The 20,476-nt window shown below is 41.6% G+C and overlaps 1 protein-coding gene across 1 annotated transcript in view; it reads left to right on the top strand.

The window, feature by feature from the left end:
* The first annotated feature begins 10,902 nt into the window (after positions 1 to 10,902).
* The window catches only part of LOC137805053 (zinc finger matrin-type protein 4-like), a 167,477-nt gene continuing 157,903 nt past the window's right edge, over positions 10,903 to 20,476 (top strand). The window contains exon 1 of the mRNA XM_068604720.1: positions 10,903 to 11,030. Coding sequence (XP_068460821.1) covers positions 10,944 to 11,030 — 87 coding nt within the window. The 5' untranslated portion in view covers positions 10,903 to 10,943. The remainder of the gene's footprint in view (positions 11,031 to 20,476) is intronic.

The raw sequence follows: 20,476 nt of genomic DNA, 5'->3' as shown, positions 1-20,476 counted from the left end.
TGCCTGGTATGCTCCTGTGATTCACCAGGCCATTTCAATCCAGCACTCTACAAAGGAGCACTAGAGTGTGTCTATGTCCGCTTACCATATCTGCTCATTTACCACCAGGGTCTGCCCAGAATATAAATCAGAGGCCCTGCAATATTTAGAGAGTGAGAGACAGAGAGAGAGGATACAATGTAACTCACTTGGCAAGTGTGATCCTGTGTGATCAGCCAGGCTGGGTTCAGTGTTTTATTGAGGGATCCTAAAGTAGGGAAACTGCTAACGTGCTTCTATGACACTATATTTGACATTTGTGGTCCTGAATTATTTATGATTCACCAGGTAGGAATTTAAGAACAAATAACCCATTTTGTTGCCAATATCATTCCCTTTTTTTGTTATCAATATAGAAAATGTTTTCAATGAATATAGAATATAAAAAATATAAATACTGAATGTTTCTGCAAATTTTCAGACAACGTGTTATTGGTTGGTTCTGGCTTTCCTGTGCCCCCCTTCCTTCGAGTGGGTCTACATGCTACTGGAGGCCCAGATATGGCCTGGGTTTCCAGAAGCATGTTTACCCTGTTGGACCCAATGAGACAAAGCCCTCGAGTTTAGTTCCCTAAACCTAACTAAGTAGTTTTATTTTCCTCAAGCTAAGTAAGCATTCCTTAATCTATTCCGACACCTAACCAAGGAAGCATTCCTTTGAATACGTAAGTTGATTTTGAAAAGACCATATGCATGTATCGAGCGGAAATTGACATGTGTTGCAGGTTTTTGAAAGACAACCCACGAAAAAAGAGAAGTACCTTTTGTTGGATATCATACATTGTATGACAATACAATGGCAGTAGAAGAGCTGTTGCTGCCAACTGAAGAAAAAACACTTTACCCCAGCCATTCAGACGAGTAAGCAAGCGTTTAATCTGTTCTGCACATTGTGCATCATCGACTCTGACTACCTACCAACTTGTGTATTGTACAAGCACCTTAATGACTTAAAAATATAATGATGCTAAACTATAGTAATTATAACAGCCCAATCAGCACACTAATAAAATGACTAGTATTTAATTGAAAAAAGAAATTCTGCACGGTGGTGTAGTGGCTAGCGCTGACACCTCATAGCAAAAAGGTCTGGGGTTGGGATCTCGGTCTGGGCGGAGTTGGGTTATTGGTCTGGGAGGTCTCGCCCTGTGTCAGCGTGGGTTCTCTCCGGGTTCTCCGGCTTTCTCCCACAGTCCAGCCATGCAGCCAAGGTTAATTGGACTCTAAATTGCCCATAGGTGTGAATGTGAGTGTGAATGGTTGTCTGTCTCTGTGTCTGCCCTGTGATGGACTGACGACTTGTCCAGGCCAGCTTTCGCCCATTGACAGCTGGGATCGGCTCCAGCGCCCCGCACCCTGAAAGACAATAAGCGGTTCGAATAATGGATGGAGAAAATTCTAGGCAACATTGTAAACGCTCATATTTAGGAAGTAATACATTTTTTAAATAAAACTTCATTTATTTATTAAGTCGGATGTGTTTTTCAAGTGAACAGATGTGCATTCTCTGCTTTGATTTGTACAGAAATCTGTCACTTTAATTTACAGAAACAAGGACAAATAGTGTTACGCCCAGACCTCCTGGGGAGTTTTGTGTTCTCTGTGTGTTTCAGTTGTGTTGTCTGTTACTCACCTTGTCTCTCGTTCCAGACTCCTCTCTGCCGCTCTCGTCTGCCGCTCTCTTGTGTGATTGCAAGACCCACCAGTGTCTCGTTCCCTTGTGTATTTAGTCTGTCAACTCCCTGTCCTGTGCAAGTTTGTCTTTTGATGTTGGTGAGTGTTTGTCGCAGTAAACCTTGTTTTTTTTAAACTACCTCGCCTTGTGTCTGCTTGTGGGGCCTGCTTGCCATGGTACCAGGTCCCTAAAAGTACAAGCCTCTGTGCCGCTGCCAGCCCAGGCCTCAACCGCCGCCTCCGTGCCGATGCCAGGCCATGTCCCGGCCGCCGCCGAGTCTGATTCCCCCGAATCTGGTTCCTCTTTAGCGTCTTATTCCTCTTTAGTGTCCCATTCCTCTCTCGCGTCCCAGTCCCCTTTAACATGTTTTGAGTTTGTTTCCCCTCCAGTCCGCACTTCCTGAGGGCTTATGCCTGTCAACCACCTGTCCTGTGCGTGTTTGTCTTTTGATGTCCGTGAGTGTTTGTCGCAGTAAACGTTTTTTTTAAACTACCTCGCCTTGCCTTGCGTCTGCTTGTGAGTCCTGCTCACCGTGGTACCAGTTCCCTGATAAATAGTCTCAGCTAGATCCAAACAGTGCATGTCGATGTGTCCTTGAGCAAGACACTTTACCCTAAATTGCTCCCGTAGCTGCGCCTTCGGCGTATGAATGAATGGCTGATAATCCTGAGGTGGCACCTTGCATGGCAGCTCCTCTCATCAGTGTGCGTGAATGAATTATCATGTAGTGTATAAGCGCTTTGAGTGGTCAGAAGACTAGAAAAGCGTTATACAAGTACAGGTCCATTAACCACACTGTTACTTAAATACGTTGGATGGGTTAAATACAGAGAATATTTTCCCCCACGGGATTAATAAAGGATAATTTCTTCAATGATGGTTGTCGGCACTGCTATAGCTAGTTTGGCATTAATAGTAATACAACATTTGTTATGAGGTTTTGCTGGTTTTAGCTGTTTAGACAGAAGGAGGAACAAGAAAGAATGAGGAAGCATCTTTTCTTTGTAGCCCTCAAAAATATCACCTTCCATCTGTAAGTCTCTGCAGTGATGTATTTGTAAGGTAAAGCTGTGCAATGAGATAAAAATGCATGGTTACGTGTGTTTGGGAACCTACTAGTTCATCCATCTGCATCAGTGTGACTCATATTTCACCTGTCAGGATATGTCATCTCCTCTGCTGTCAGTTCCCAGAGCCCATTGTTCCAGGCTTATTTTGGCTTTCACCAAAAAAATGAATATCAGCCAGTCAAACTCAAGAGACATTATTGCGCTTCCCTCTCATCTAAATCTATACTATAAAAAAGACTGGTAGTACAACCTCACCATGAGCCGTTTTCACACTATGCATACTGTTTGTCTTGGTCCTGTCATGGATCTGTACATAATTGAACACAACATATAAGGATTTCACGTGTAAACAAGCTGTTTACTAATTACTTTATAATGAAAGAAGGATCATTGTGGTTTGTCAGTGTTTATCAGAAGTCCATGTTGTGTTACCGGGCAACTGCAGCAGTGGGCTGACGCCCACTGTGCAAACAGATTTCCCACTTTGTGTGAGGCCTCTGTATAAAATTATGGAGATGTTTAATTCTAAGCAGATAATTTGGGGCTGTTGATGCCAGTGGGGATTTTGGCAATAATATATGTGGTAAGAATGTGATATGCGGCATGGTGTCATGGTTTCCAACTATATGAATATTTATTTATATTTATATAGTTGCTATATTGGAGATACAGGGGACACATGAAAGTGAGTCACATAACCTGAGTATGAGTCTTTTCTCACACATACTGATATGACAGTATAAACAGTTAATGAAAGTGGCAACAACTTTTTTGCACATTACATTTGTTCCAATTATGAACTCACAGTGCTGCAGGTATACTACTACTACTACTACTAGTACTACTACTACTACTACTACTACTACTAATAATAATAATAATAATAATAAGAACCAAATCAAAACTACCCCTGTGCAGCGGAGGGTGTTACCTCGGGCAAAGAAATGCTGCTGATGTGATGTATTGAATACATTAAAAAAATGCATTACACAACCAGAGATGGCCAGTTTTTTTTCTGTTACTTGTATTTGAAATATGTAATTCAGAGACTTTGAGTATTTTTGAATTTTTATTTGATAAGGCCGATAAAACACAGAATGTAATTTGTAACTAAATACTTTAGAGTGCAGTAATTTTGTATTTAAAATACTCAAAATATTTTCTCCACAAATATGAAAAAAAAAACATTGTCTGTCAAGGTAAATATTGCATCTGAGTATGACAGATGTCAACTAGCTTGATGTATAATTTATGTCTGGGTCTGGCTACATAGCCTATTGTATTATATACATGATGATAGTTATAATGTCAAGCTAGCAATGAATGCTAACATGCTAATGATGCTAGCGTGCTGTCTAGGCTAATGGATAGCCAGTGTTTAGCAAGTTAACTTACCAGTCGAGTAGCTAGCTAGAGGAAGAGGGAGATTCGAAGCTTGTATGTCCATGATAACCTTATCAAGAGACATCTAATTTATTACAAGTTATGCTGTTTCTTTTCAATGTGAATGTCATAATGCCTTATCAATTACTGGCAGATAATATAGTTCACAGTTAGCCAGGCTACGACAGTAGATGTCCATTTGTTAAAAATAAAAAATGGTTTGCGTAACATAATGCTCTGCGATAAAAAAAAGTATTTCCTGTATTTTAAATACAAAATTCATGTATTGTATTTTGTTACATTTTCTGGCACAAGTATTTTGCATTTTATTTTGATACATTTATTTGAAAGGTATTTTGTATCAAAATACATTTTGATGTATTTTTGAATACCCCACACACACAAACTAACTTGTTGGGGTATTTTAGATAAAGTTATAGTTCGATATGATATCCACCCAAATCCAACAATGTCCAACATGTGTTCTGCTGTGGGAAAGACAAAATATTAAACTCTACAACCTCAACAATGTCCACTGACATGTCATTGGCTAGGGCGCAAATTTTTGCGCCCGGAGATTTAAGTTTCACAAATTGTTCATTTTATTTGTGTAGCTCAACACCAAAATATTCCCAATGGTAATTCAATTAGGAGCCTTATTTATTACTTACTTATTTGGAGATGGAAGAAGAGCACACCCCCCCCCCCCCCCCCCCCTACCCTCTCACCCTGCATAACTCCCCCGTTGACACTGTGGAGTCCTTCCGCTTCCTGGGCTCCATTATCACCCAGGATCTCAAGTGGGAGCTGAACATCAACTCCATCACTAAGAAGGCCCAGCAGAGGATGTTCTTCCTGAGACAGCTGAAGAAATTCAACCTGCCAAAGACAATGATGGTGCACTTCTACACCGCCATCATTGAGTCAAACCTCTGCTCCTCCATCACCGTCTGGCACGCTGCAGCCACTGCCAAGGACAAGGCAAGGCTGCAGCGCATCATCCGCTCTGCCGAGTGGGTGATTGTCTGCCGTTCCTCCAGGATTTGTTCGCTTCCAGGACTTTGAAGCGGGCAGGGAAGATTGTGGCCGACCACTCTTACCCTGGACATAAACTCTTCGAGTCCCTTCACTCTGGCAGGAGGCTGAGGTCCATCAGGACCAAGACCTCCTGCCACACAAACCGTTTTTACCCAGCAGCAGTCAGGCTCATCAACAGAGCCCGGGTCCCCCACTAACTGACTTTGTCTCCCCCTGGACCTTCCCTTCTCTCCCCTGCACATCTCTTCACACCGCACATTTAAAGTCACTCACTACTTTACCCATCACCTGTCACTTTCAAAAATCATAACCTCATTCCGTGCACTTTACTTCACCTTTACTCTTATTATTAATTGTTTTATCGCTTTATTTTTTTATTTGTACTTGCATCCGTACTTATTTACTTCATATTTACTTATTACTTGTTCTTATCCAAATTTTTATACTTTCACTTGTATAGTTAAATGTTCTTTGTTGTTGTTATTGTCATTGTTATGATGCACCTTCCGCCAGGACAAATTCCTTGTTTGTACAGACTTACTTGGTAATTGTTAATCAAATAAAGCAAAGTGACTAAGCAACACTCAGAGCAAGTGACTTACTTTATAATATCCAAAAAGACGACTATTGGTGAGCAGGAGGGGAGGCGGATGGGTCCAACAGGACTGGTTTGACATGGCACACTTCAGGATGTGTTAAATGTCTCAAATGATCACAATAAATGAACACATGAAACAATAGACCCAACTTGTCATTACAAAAGAAAGAAAATACTGGTTGAATAATTTTACTTGCGGTGACCGAAAACAGCCTCCTGTGTAAAACACAACAACGAGGTGCCATCATCATCTTATCATTTATTATTATTATTATTGCCAAATCCTACACACCGACAACATGAATGACTTAATCTAGAGCAGTGGTTCTCAACTGGTCTGGCTCCGTGACCCACCATCACCTTTAATGACAAGCCGCGACCAAAATCGAGGAACATTCTCAACCTCTCTAATGTATTAAATGTGCATGATGGTGCAGTTTGAACCTGAGATAGTATGGAGACAGTAGTGTTACATGCTGGATGTGTTATTGTGTGTGTAGAGGTGTTGAAGATGCATAACAAAACAATAAGATAAGACGTGTTCTATGAAGCACAGAATGTAGTCGGGCCAGCGAAGTCAGAGGGAGGGCTGGTAGGTGATGGAGGTGGGCCTCTGCCCTGTCGGCCCTTAGGGGATTTCCCTGGTATCCCCCTGGTTTCACTCAACCTATAACACTCTGAAAACATGGAGGGACGAGCCGGCGAAAAAAATGACATAAAAGTCCCTTCATATTTAAATACACAGGATTAAATAAATAACAATAAAATTCAATTTTTTTTTTTCCCAAGCAAAGGCGACCCATTAAAAATGGGGCCGGGTCGCGACCCACTGATCGAGAGCCAGTGTTTGGTTTGTCCGTTCTGGGCTGCTTACTATAGTATGTAACTATAAATCTCATTCTAAGGTAACGAAAACACAACGATTATTATACAATTAAGAAATGTACGTACACATATTGTATTAAATTTCTAATGTAAATATATATCCATACATATTATATATATTTTTTTTTAAAAAGACAAGTCGGACTGGCTGGCTTTTGTTCCTGCTTTCAGGGTCACAGTCCGTTTGATGCCTGTGGTATTGGTGAGTTGCTTCTGTCTACGAGGCAGAGACTGACTGATGGTCGCTTTCCTTTTGTGGCAGTTCAAACTGAAAAAAAGAAGAGTAGAGAGCCAAAACAGCATGCCACCCACAGACAGGCATGTGTGCTGCAGGCTAACACAGAGGCTCTCCACAACAAACTGGGCTGAGTTTGAAAAGCCTAATTGCAGCTGCCTGCTGTGTTTAGAATAATATAACCTCATTGAAGCGCACTCGTTTGAACTCCGGGTGAGGATCCACTGTCACTGGAAAAATTACTCCCGCTTCTTTCCTCTGGAAGCCTGGTGAAATTGTATTCGGTTACCAGAGGCAGGGATTTCATCCATAAATCCTCAACCTTTAGAAATGGCCTATTTTTTTGCCGCTCATGCTTCATAGAGATAAGTGAGACCTTAGTGCTTTTAACACTCAATAGGAGTCTTGCGTATGTGCTTTGTTGCTAAATGCAACGCTTTGTGACAATCCTGATTAAAAGTGTTCTGTAAATTCATTCAACTTGATGCAAATATGGAGCTAACAGGCTTAGCCTATGAAGGAAGTGGGAATCCGATTTTGGGAAGTATGTAAGAGAGGGAAAAATTAATACTCAGCACTGAGCTACAAACACAACCTCCACAACGCATATCATGAATATATTCCACTGAGTAATGAGATGCCAAGAAATGTACAAATGAACAAAAGTAGATCATCTGGCCCTGACACATTTTCTTTCCTCGCAGCTCCAATTGGTGGCCAAGCATGCAGCTCTGATCAAAGAGCATCTTTTTTCCACAGGGAGCAGGGTGGCACCATGGAGCGGTCGACTCCGTTCCCAACGGTATGGTCACAGGTTTGATTCCCTAAGCGATCGGCGTTCCAGTTGTCAGTTATCCCGCTGAGCGCCTATACCTGCTCGCCCACTGCAAGACACTCACAAATGTGAATGTGGTCCACAGAAGCCCCCAGGGATGTGACATGTTTCCTGTTGCAAACATAGCTTGTTGTGACAGTCCAGCCATCTGGACCATGGGCCCCGTGCTCAAGGGCAGATGAAAGACATTTGTGTGTGTGCCCTCCCACCCCCTCCCCCCACCCTCTTCCACCTAATGCATTTCTGAACTGACCTGATATTGTGACCTAGTTGAAATAATCTCAAGTGGAGATATTTGCATTGCCAACTCTAGTTCCACAAAAATATTGCACCCGCCTTTAAACCTCAACCCACATTCTGATGCAGAGCTGGAATTCTACAAGCAATTCTAGCACATCTGGGTATTTTACATGGCATGACAATGCACTACAATTATTAAGACTTGATTATGCTCATTTAAATCTAGTCATGAATCAAAGGATATTGAGAGATGAGTCTAAATTTGTTGACTCACACAGGTGTTATTAGACAATCTTTGATTGATCCTGGATTAATTAATTTCTGGTACTCAAAGGGCAGCACAATAAGCTGTAAACACAACACTGACATATTAACCTGCTATAAACTTTGATACCGAGCGTGCCTTAACAGTCGTATTTCTGACTACCATGGTGAATGTAACTCCAATAGTTATTCTCCTGTTAGTTCTCTGTTGGTCCCCAGAAACTCCAATGGGAAATATCGGTGTCTGTAGCTCCTAAATGGTATACACCAGCTGGTTGCTAAATGTGTCACTTCTGTCCATCTGTTGTTAGTGTACAGAAAGATTTCAATGCCTTTTCCATTCAAAAACAGCTGCCTGCTTTGCCTGAAAAACATGCTGGAACTCTCTGTAGAGGTAAGGGAAAGTACAAAATTGTGTGAAATAATGTAGATAATTCTCTGCTCCGTTGTTACGTTTTACAACACATTTCACATTATATTTATTTTCAGTGTTTGGTAATCATGTTTAACATACAGGTTAATAGGTTTACATATTACTCAATGATATATATTTTTTCCAGAGACTAGTATGGCCACTATATTTACCATGGTTGGATTATTGTTCCCCGGGGTCTCCTACAAGGGGTCTCTTACCAGTTGGACGTGTAAATTGGTCTTCACCAAGACGGTCCGGTGCAGTGCCTGTTTTACTGCTGCAGCCACACTGATCGTACCCTCACTTGTGGACAAGACCCTGAGATACTAGACCCCTTCGCTTGGGGTAGGCTCTCTGTTCTCACCTGGAGGGAGCCATCCACTTGTTTTTCGGCAGAGCACTATAGCGTCAGATTTGGAAGTGCTGACTCTCAACCCTGCCTCTTCACACTCGGCTGCAAAATGCCCCAGTGAATGCTGGAGGTCACGAAAGAAGTCAGCTGCATGTCTGCAAATGGAGCTAGCTTTAGCTAACTAGCACACCAACACACACACATAAATGATTCCAATCAATTTACAAGTTACACTTAAAGCATGACATTTATCAACTATGAAGTCAAATGATTTATATCACAATTTAATGTGCAAATTGATAATATGAATCTAAAATTTCTGTAGATGCTTTTCATATTCATGTCGAGTGAAGTTCAGGTTAGGTTAGCGAGGTCAGTACAACACAGCGATGCAGCTGTAGTTGTGTCTAGAAATGTCTGGTTCTCAAAGAAACTTTAGTGAAACGCCTGCACTTCTCAACACACACACCTGTTTATCAGTAAGTTGACACGAGAGAAGCAGACTGGACGTTGCACATCCCTTTCTGTGAGAAGAAATGAGAACATGGGATTCTCCTCCTCTTGACAGGTTAGAGCCAATTAAATGTTACTTTGCTTATGATGTGTTGATGACGGAAAACTGTGGAGCCGAACTTACGACTGTTCGAGGTGTTGTTTTAGACGGTGAATTCTTCTGGAGGCTACACCAGGCTTCCAATAATTGACACACGCTAACAAAATACTGTATTTTGGTAACATTAGTAACACTAACGTTAGCTTACTAGTGCAGGAAAATGTCTCCATACTTCCCTCTTAAAGACACGTAGCGTTACACAGTTACTTTACGTGAGAAGACTGTGCTGTCTGTATTTAATGTAGTTACAGTCGCAAAATGCCTGGCAAAAAGTAAACATTAAGAAATAATAATGAGTTTTGTTACCTTGCTGATGCTGAAGTTGAAGTGGACTCTGGTCAGAAATGATGTAGCTTCTGCTCCAAAATTATGTTGAGAGAAGCAAGTGTCCATCGGCACACAATGTTATAGTGTACTGTAATCATTTGTGTAACACAACAAAGAGCATAACAATGTCATTTTCCCTATGTATGCGTAATAGCAAAAATAAAATTTGTTGAAAAATAGGTTAAAACGAATTATGGTTATGAAAAAGGAAAAAAACACTCAAAATTACTGTATTGTGATTCACAGCAACATTTTGCTGCAGTATTGTGATTCACAACAACTTTTATTTGTTGGGAGTTGGGAATTAACTTTGACCATGATGCATTGCCGATCTACAGCAACATGCTGTATATTAGTTCTACAGTAAGAATATGGCCAGTATACAGTAATATTACTGTGAAAACTACAGAAACTTGATCTTACAGGAAGTCATTGGAGAGCAGCTAATACAGAAGTAGTGTGATCTCTCTTCCTAGTCCTCGTAAGTACACAAGCTGCAGCTACTACTACTACTAGTACTACTACTACTACTACTCTTCTACCATCATCACTACTATTATTGGTTTACTACCACTTCCACTACTGGTCTACGACATATTGGGCTATATAAATACATTTAATTGAATTACTACTTTACTACTACCACTAATTATACCAATAATAATATACAGAGGTTAATAACGCTATGCTGCTAAAAAAAATAAAAAATAAAAAAAAGCTTATTTATTTGAAAAACAGATCTTCTCATCATCGACCACTGCTCCGCTCTGTGATTTTCAGGCAGACCAGATGACATTTGCTAAGGTGAGCTCCCACTTCCTGTTCTGCCTCAAGTGCATTGAGCGCCGCGTGGCCAATGGGAGCGCAGCGGGGCGGAGAGCAGCGGCAGATTGTTTGTACTACAGTGGAGTACCGCTGCCAACAGTAGACGCGTCTCCTGCTCTGCCTGCTCGCTATTCAACATCTTCTGGTTCATGGATTACACAGTTTCCCTCCAAGTGCAACATCAGTTGGCGGTGTTCCCGACACACTTCTACCAGAGATACAGCGTGGAGTTACAGGTGCAGTTCAGTCATATTCCACTTGTCAGTCCCGTCTTTTTTTCTTTATATTTTGCTCCTCTCTTCCTCTGCATCCGCGAGGTGTGCATGGGAGTGAGTGTGACTTTATGGAGATGCTTTACTGCGGAGAAGGCATGCTCGTCGTGTTGCATGCTGATTCCTTTTATTCCCTCTCTTTTTCCCCATGCCGAGATTCTTGTTGCGTGCCACCGGGGGACGCAATGGGATGCACAAGTGGGGGTAAAAGTGAGCGGAGCAGCCGGTGAGGTTGACCTCACGTTTTACTAAACTGATCTTGCATGGTGGAGCGGAGGGTTCGCGCGTGTGTGTGTGTGTGTGTGTGTGTGTGTGTGTGTGTGTGTGTGTGTGTGTGTGTGTGTGTGTGTGTGTGTGTGTCGGGGGGTACTTTGAAAGAATGCACAGCCCAGTGTTGTTGAAACCTGCACACCTGAAGCCAAGCATTAGTTGCCTTGATAATCTGTATCAATTTCTAAATTAGGTCAATTCTGCAGTCTGGCATTTTATTTGCACCGTGGACAAACACGCACACACACTCACGCACACGTCATCCGAGGTTGCAGAGCAGCGGCTTGTCGATTCTCTCTCAAGGTGACATTTAAAGTAGGTTAGAAGCACAGTGTTAGCAGAGGGGGCTACAACCCCCCTCTTCTCTGTGTCTGATTAGAGCTTGTGTGGATCTTCATCACAGAAACTGACATTGTTGGTTATCCTGTCAACTTTCTTAAATTAATAGATTTTTTTCCTCTCCTTTATCTGTGGTTGATGTAGTAGACTGGTGGTCATTGTTAACACACCTTTGGGTCATTTGTAGAGTGCAATTAACAGTCTATCTGTTTAACACTCCAGAAGAGGAAGGACTCCTTGTGTATAAATAAGTGTTAGGAACATAAATAGGGCTGCAAGTAAGTAATCTTTTAAATTAGTGAATCATTTGTCCTTCATTGCGTTACTAGATTGATTAGTTACTCCATTGATAAAATGTTCAAGAAGAGTGAAAACTGTCCAGTATAATCTCCCTGAGCCCATAATTGAGTGACCAACAGTCAGAAACACAGCTGTTAAGTCATCAATTATGTATGGCAAAAAATAATAATCAAAGCTTCACTTTTTAGGAGGTGAAACAAGTGCATAGATTTTTTTTCCTTTTTAAAAAGAAATTACTGAAACAATTAACTGCTTATCAAAATAGCTGCTGATGAATTATTTATTGATCATGTAAAAGATTAATGAATCATTAATGTTTAGCTCTCAAACATAAACAACCCCCCAATCTAAATAGTTTTTTTTCTTTCCCCATCATTAAATTGCCATTCAGGACTTCAGTGACTATTTCCTCGTGCACAGTAAAGCAAACAAAATGGAAAAACAAAACTGTTACAAATGTTGCTTTGATGTTTCTCAGGTGGTAGGTTTTAATTTTATGCAGCATTACAATTGTATTTTTCCCCCATGCACAGCCTCTATATGTTTTTGTTTTTTCCACCTGGGGGGTTTGTTTTTTTTAAATTGGGTTGCACCTCACATGTTGATTATTTTCTCGATTAATGCGCTAATTGTTCAGTCAGGGTTTTCATTACTATTATAAGCATTTTCTTCACAGCACCTTGGCCAAATAAACAAATCAGTGATAAATTGCCGTTGGCTCATGGAGCGGGAGGCCTACCATCCAGGCTAAAGATTTAGCTGTCGGGGAGTTACAGCTAATGATAGTACAGCATGCGTGGAGGGAAAACTTCCCAAACTTAAAGTAGAGGTTAGCATTGTGTCACACGAGTCATTAGTTATATGAATTGTTAGTGTCGTTAGTCCCATGACCATTTTTTGTTAACATGACTACTGAGTGACTTGCGGCTCTCTAGCAACTCATGTAACAAAAAATGGTTAATGTTAACTTCACTGACTAACCCTTACTAAGCGGTTTTTTTTTGCCTAACCCTAACTTTCTGAGAGGACAAACGTTTATTTTGAAAAGACACTAAGCATACTACAAGCCAGGCTGGTCACATCCAGCATTTGTAGCAATTCCTACAAAACCAATGTGTCGTAATTTGTAGATATCCACGAAATATTTTCGTATATTATCCCCGTAATCTGAAATGAGGTGAAGGGGTCCAACAAATGGCGATCTTTCAGCCAGGAAACCGAAGTTTGTTCCCCAATGTGAAGCCCACGTTTATGTTTTTAATGACTTAACTTGTGTACTCCAGTGACGGCACTTCCGTGGGTATTTTGACCTAAACGACTGATATTTTCCAAAACCTAAGTGGTTCTGATGCCTAAATCTAACTACATAATTTTGTTGCATAAACCAAATAGTTTTGATGCCAAAAGTGACTAAGTTTTCTGTAAAGACAGATGTTCATTTAGGAAAGACCTCAAGCTTTCGTAGGAAAATGCACAAAAAGATTAGGTGTAACTTTTTGGAGGATATCATACAAACCACAGTTTTCTACGTGGATTGACAGGCCATCCCTCATGTCCAAAACTTTGAAATGAGTATGTTGAGTGTCTTAGCTTGACGTTTAGGAGTCTTTGATGCATTGGGGTGTAAAAGTGTTGTACGATCAGAAATGGAATACAGTAACTATAAAACAAACTCCAATATATGTGTAAACAGCAGAAACATAGAACACTATCTTTTGTTTAGCGCCTTAAGTGTACAGTAGGTGTCACTTTTTTCAAGTAGTATATACACTTCATTTTGAAACAGGAGACCTTCTTTTCTCCTGCAGCACCCGTTCAACAAATACTTAAGATCAAGATGTGGATGATCTGTTTTAGTCTACAGCCTCCTGCATGATGAGTAAAATAATACTGCAGCATTTCACCAAGCAGGCGCTCTAAGCTCCATCTCAATCTGCCTCATTTAAAGTTGACTTTTTACCCTGAGAAGCCACACAATCTCTTTGCCGTCTGCTCCTGTAAACCATGAGATGGCTCCATGTTGGCACCACGAAAGCTTTCTTTAAAAGTTCTGCCGTGACACAAACCTTTGCTTCAGCTCCTTTCGAAGACGCCTAAACAGAAACGCATTACAAACAGCCTCAGATATTAAAGCTCCTCCATCAACCTGTTTTGTAATATCCTAGTGATTTTCCTGCGTCTGTTCAGGACATCTAGTCTTCCTTTCTATTTTTGAAAAACTTCAAAAGTGTGAAAAAAACTACACTTCTATTATTCCTTAGTCTGCTGTCTGTAATTTGTAATGTCTATAAATAAAATACTTTGAAGCTCAGTGCTTCAATGTCATCAATAATTGTTTGCTTTTGTGAAGTTAAAATTGCCCTAATCCTTTGTGGTTTTCCATTGCCTTCTCATAGCATTTGTTCACAGTTATTTCGCCATCATTTCTTTCACAGAAGGTCAAGCAAGATGTTTGAGGATTTTTATAAATAGTGCACAAGGAAACAAAGAGCTCCAATAATCTCAGCTGAACACGTTTTGCAGAGTTGAGACATTGTTTTGAGGCAAACAACTAACCAGTCAGCCGCATCACAAAGGGAAATGTGTGCTTCAATAAAAGGTGCTGAAACATTTCTTACAGTTTGTCTTCACAGCAGAGTAGTGAATACACTTAAAAAGGGCATTGTTCTGCAGACCTTGGAACAATGTGTATCTTTGCCTTCCTAGTAGTAAAAGAGACATCTGTTAAAGTGTCCAGAAAGACAGAAAAACACTCTTAAATTAATAAGGCAGATAAATTAAAAAATATATATATATATATATATATAATAATGGTTTGGGATATGGCTGGGTGGTATACCGGTTCCGCTATACCAGTGGTTCTTAACTGGTGGGTCGCGACCCAACAGTGGAACCCGTTTTTAATGGGTCGCCTTTGCTTGGGGAAAAAAAAAAATTGAATTTTATTTTATTTTTTTAATTCTGTGATTTTATTTTGAAGGGACTTTTATGTAGCGCAATGTTGTTTTTTTCGCCGGCTCGTCCCTTCTTGTTTTCAGCGTGTTATAGGTTGTAGTGATGTGTCGTTCGTGAATGATTCGTTCAAAATGAACGAATCCTTACAAGGACTCAAGAGTATTGAGTCTTCTCAAAAAAAGATTCGTTCATGTTCTCGTGGCCGCGCATCGGGACTTGCATAGGCTCAGCCAAGGAAACAGAAATGGTTCGTTGAATGCAAGTCACGTGAAAAAGGATCCAAAGACTCATACAAAGACCGGGTCGGGAAATTAACGAATAATTTCTGTTTCGTAGTGCTGAGCCTATGCAGGTCATGTGGGAAACGGATACAAAGACCCGTATGCGGCAGATGAACGGAAGCGGAGGTGAACACGAAGAGACGCAGTGCGTTTACATGATGGTATTAATTCGAATCTTGCTTTAGTCGGACTATGCTCTCTTTCGGGGCAGCTGCTGTTATCCGAATATACATGGCAGTGAATAAATCGAATCATTGGCCGAATGCATGTCATATCCGATACGATAGGTGGCGCTGTTTTCATTACATGTAGTGGTGATACAGCCATCTCCGCTTGACCTCTTCACTCTTCATAATGGAGAGAACCCCGCTAGCTTCGGTGGTTGTCGGGGAGCTAGTGGAGAGCAAACGGGGAACTAGCAGCAGCGCTAGCTGGCTGCATCAGGGAGCTAGCAGAGACGCCCACAGAAGGTAGTATCGGCTCGTTACCCGACTTTTACGTTTGTTTGTTTCTGCCTGCCGTGACAACTTATCGTCTCTTTCGACTTCCGGGTCACGACCTGGGAGGGAGGGAGGGAGGGAGGAGGGCGGCGGGATTTTGAGCATGCACACAAACGCATTGTCCAGTTCCGATCCGATTCAGCGTTTACATGCAGCGTTATTCGAATTATCAATCGAGTCGAATCGAGTTATCCAGGGGTGTTAATCGGATCGTAGTCGGACCACAGTTATTCGAATAAAGGTGTTTACATGAACTGGATAATTCGATTTTAGTCGGACTAAGCCAGTTATTCGAATCCATGTAACCGCACTGACTGTCAGGACTCCAGACCGTGTCTATGGATCAATGATTCGTTCTTCTGCCAGAGACTCATATCCGGCAGAAGAACGAAACTTTGATCCAAAGACACGGTCACGATTAGTTCGTCTGATGAACGAATCGGCATAGGATCAGCACTGACAGCCAGCTAAACTCTACGGCTCACCCACCAAAATCCTCAATAAACTTCAATATGTCCAAAACTCTGCCGCCCGACTGCTGACCTCCACCCGACGTTTTGATTATATCACTCCGGTCCTTCACAACCTGCACTGGTACCCCGTTAAGTACAGGTTAGATTACAAACTGCTACTCATCACCTACAAAGCCCTAAACAACCTGCTCCCTCCCTACCTTGCTGACCTCCTCCCCCTCCACGCCCCAACTCTAAAGACCATCAGGACTAAGCGCTGGACGTGGGGCGACTCGGCCTTCTCAGCTGCTGCACCCTCCCTCTGGAACACCCTCTCCATCTACATCCGTCAGGCTCACACCCTACCATCATTCAAACAAGCCCTCAAAACACACCTCTTCCAACTTGCTTTCACCTGATAAACCTCTGCACCTGCCCTCCGCTCTGCCCCACGCAGCCTCTTCTGTTTACTTCTCATTATTTCTTTATTACCTTAAATATTTTGTTGTTTGTTTTTGTTTGCTCTTGTCTTCACGTTCGTGTTCTGTTGCGTCTGTTATTGTCTATTGTGTAAAGCGTCTTTGTGTACTATAAAGCGCTATATAAGTTGAAACTATCATTATTATGAACAGTAATGATTCGTTCACTTTGACTCGGGTCTTTTGTACGGATTTTTGGATTACTTTTCACGTGACCTGCAATGGCTCAAAAGAGGAAACAGAAAGTATTTCTTTACCTTGCATTTTTTTTTATACTTTACTTACAGTTCAGCATAATTGTTTGCCGTGAATTAAATGGTAGTGTGATAATAAATTTGAAAAAGGATTTGTTCATTTTAATGAGCGAGATTTAAAGATCTGATTCGGTAAAATGATCCGGTCTTCACATCACTAATAGGTTGGGTCAAACCAGGGGATGCCGTGGAAATCCCCCTGTGGGCTGACTGGGCTGGGGCCGGCCCCCCCTCCATCACCTGCCGGCCCTCTCTCTGACATTGCTGGCCCGACTACATTCTGTGCTTCACAGAATACGTTAAATTGACTCTAAAACCTAAAATTAAATAATCCCTGACTGAGTTTTGTACTACTCCTCGCAATCTGTATTGACACTCATAGTTTCCACACCCAGCATGCAAAACTACTGATCGCGATCTGTATCCACACTCATGGTTTGGATGTTTCTTGCAGGTTTTCAGAGCTTTTTGGCGATTTAAGGACATTCTGCCTTGATTTTAACCCAGGACATTCTTTCTTGGTGATCCAATACCTAGGGAACGTTGCATCACTCGCTCACAGACGAAGACGTTTTTTTGAGAGTGATTGAACAGCATAGCACCAAAATGTAAATCCTTTAAAGGAGTATACTGATATTGTTTTTTGTTCCCATGTGACTATTATGCACCTGGGTTGTTAGTTTAGGTTCTGTTATCTTATTATTTTGTTATGCACCTGTAAGACTAATACACACACTCAATCACACACCCAGCGTGTAACACTACTGTCTCCATACTATCTCAGGTTCAAACTGCACCATCATGCAGATTTAATACATTGGAGATGTTGAGAACTTTCTCAATTTGTTATTAAGGGTGATGGTAGGTCCCGGAGCCAGACCAGTTGAGAACCACTGCGCTATACTATATATTGTGAGCGAGTTGACCAGCGAACGGTAAACAACGAGCGGTGAAGAGCTGTCCAGTTGGCCGATGGTATTTTTTTGCATCAATAAATGAATGTGTTTTGAACAAAAATACTGTGATGTACTGTGAAACTGCAAGAATCTTACAAAATGATATGAATTTTTGGGCATATTGCCCAGCCCTAGTTTGGGATAATGGGATTGGTTGCAGCAACTAATCCTTCACATGGGCTTGCAGGCTGAGGCCTTGCAAACTTGAATAAAATGTAAGTCATCTACAGACAATAGCTGGAGGGTTCCCATATTGCATTTCGGCCAATGCGTTCTGCCCTTCGTTGCTCTCCGCACGGACTGTTTATCTGCATTCAACAAAAGCTTGCTATAAGGGGATTCGTCACTACTACTCAGACTACAAACAGAAACTAGAACGCCTCCCGTGCCAAAATCTTGTGTTGATGCCGAAAGAATCTACATTGTGAATGCAGAATCTTATCATAGAGATTAGTTAGAACCCAACCGCTGCTGGTTACACAGATTATGAATAAACAATGTCTGCAGAAATAAATATGGAAAATATGAAATACAGCCTGTAGATCATTTGTTCTGCAATTATTGTTGTTTCTTTTCCATTGCCACACTTGTATTGGGCATGTGTGGTATGCCAGCTAACCACAGAATAGACTTAATGAGATGTGGACCTGGGCAGCCACTCAAGGACTTCCTGGTAATATGCCTGTTAAATATGTATATGCATGTGTGTGTGGGAGGGGGGGACCCTTTTTAGCTCATATAAAGAATGTACTATTTTGCGCTACAGAAGAAAATATTGTATTTTGTATTCCCCAATTAGCTTTTGCTGCACCAAGAAAGTCTTTTAAATGTTGGACGTACTCGATATATGGATCTACACACTTTACCCTTTAGTCAAGTGCTTTGGGAATGAGACTTGGTCTAAGAGTATAACAGCCAACTGAAATGGAGATAAGCTAAGAACAACTGCATGTACAGCTTCTTGCAACCGGTCTGTGCTGTAATATTTAGGTTGTAATATATCCTCGACAGTGAATCATTTAAGTTTGAATCATTCAGCTTGATGTTGTGCCGGCACTGGAAATAATGAATCTCATTAGGCTGACCAGTGTCACAATTTTATTGTCCGACCAACTCAACATTTTCCCTAAATTTCTACTCTGGCTGAACTCCAAGCTGATTATATTACTGAAGAGCAGGCAGTCTGCCCAGTGCGCGTGTTAATGTTTTCACTCAACAAATCTGTGGGCGGCACTTGGGTCACACTGCATGGGAATAGGTCACTTAGCAGCAAACACAAAGGACTGCTCATTGTTTTGACCTCGAGGCATGGCATTAAAATGTAGCTTGCGTTTGCTTCCCCACAGACAAAGCATGATAGGGACAGAAAGAAAGTCGGATCAGTGCATAGGCCTCTGGGATGGGAAGTACCAGCTGGACAAATTGGTACTGATGATAGAGGTAACAGTTGTCATGGATCTTGTAGGTCACATTGAACCCATGGCAAGACAGCTGCTCTCATCTGCAGCTTTCCCTGTCTTCTCGGGACGCAAGGTGTGTGTGTGTGTGTGTGTGTGTGTGTGTGTGTGTGTGTGTGTGTGTGTGTGTGTGTGTGTGTGTGTGTGTGTGTGTGTGTGTGTGTGTGTGTGTGTGTGTGTGTGTGTGTGTGTGTGTGTGTGTGTGTGTGTGTGTGTGTGCGTGCGTGTGCGTGCGCGTGTGTTTGTGCATGTGCATTGTTCATCCAATTTACTTCACACTTAAGGGGGGATTATTTTGATGTCAGTTGATATAATTCGTTGGCTTTATCATCCGAGATAATAGCAGTACTTTCTATTTTGACTGTTTTGTTAGGCAAGTCAAATTTAGCAAATTGAAGAGGCATGATGTTCTGCTGTGTTGGTAAGAAGGAATGAACAAACAAATGTCGGTTGCTCTGATTGGCTGGATGTGATCAACAAAAATGCTGCACTTGATTGGTTAGTAACTTGGCACAATGGGCTAAACTGCTTCTTAGACCCGCCTCTCTTGGACCAATACGGGTCGGCTCAGAGTTGCACTGAACCTGGCAGTCTTTTTCAATCATCATGGCTTCACAGCGAAAATATGAGACTTATTTGAATTCGGATGAGACTCAGCCGGTGACGCCGAGAACAACAAAATACAGAAGACTTCAACAGAAACAGGTAAAGGCAATTTGTCAAAGGCGGTGGGCTACAGTGAATATGTTTTACCATGTGGCTAGAAAATACAAAAGTAATCAGTATGGCATAACCTCTTCTAGTACGGACACAGCGACAGGAAGTAACATGCAAAACTAAAATTTACGCTATTGACGCAATTCCAGCGGATTCTTTTCATTGGCGTTATATAATGAAAACAAAGAACAAACAGCGGGCGATTGCCTGTGGGGGAAGGATGGCAGTGTCGTCAACTTGCCGACACTTGGCAAAACCCCTCCCCCACGGGCAAATCTAGCAGATTTTTTGGGTGTTATTGGAGACTTTCTGGTGTCTTGGAGACAGATGTGAAAGCACGTTTTGTCCTGCAGTTACTGTCCTGAGCGAGCAGCGGGTACTTGCTGCTCGCTGAGTCTGACAGGAGACTCCGCCGTTCAGACTGAAAAATAATCGCGCATGCACAAGAAA

Source organism: Clinocottus analis, unplaced genomic scaffold (assembly GCF_023055335.1).
Source record: "Clinocottus analis isolate CAN_PGR_092001 unplaced genomic scaffold, fCliAna1.0.p SCAF_7, whole genome shotgun sequence".
In the NCBI taxonomy this organism is placed as follows: domain Eukaryota; kingdom Metazoa; phylum Chordata; class Actinopteri; order Perciformes; family Cottidae; genus Clinocottus; species Clinocottus analis.
This window is presented reverse-complemented; position numbering and strand designations above follow the sequence as displayed.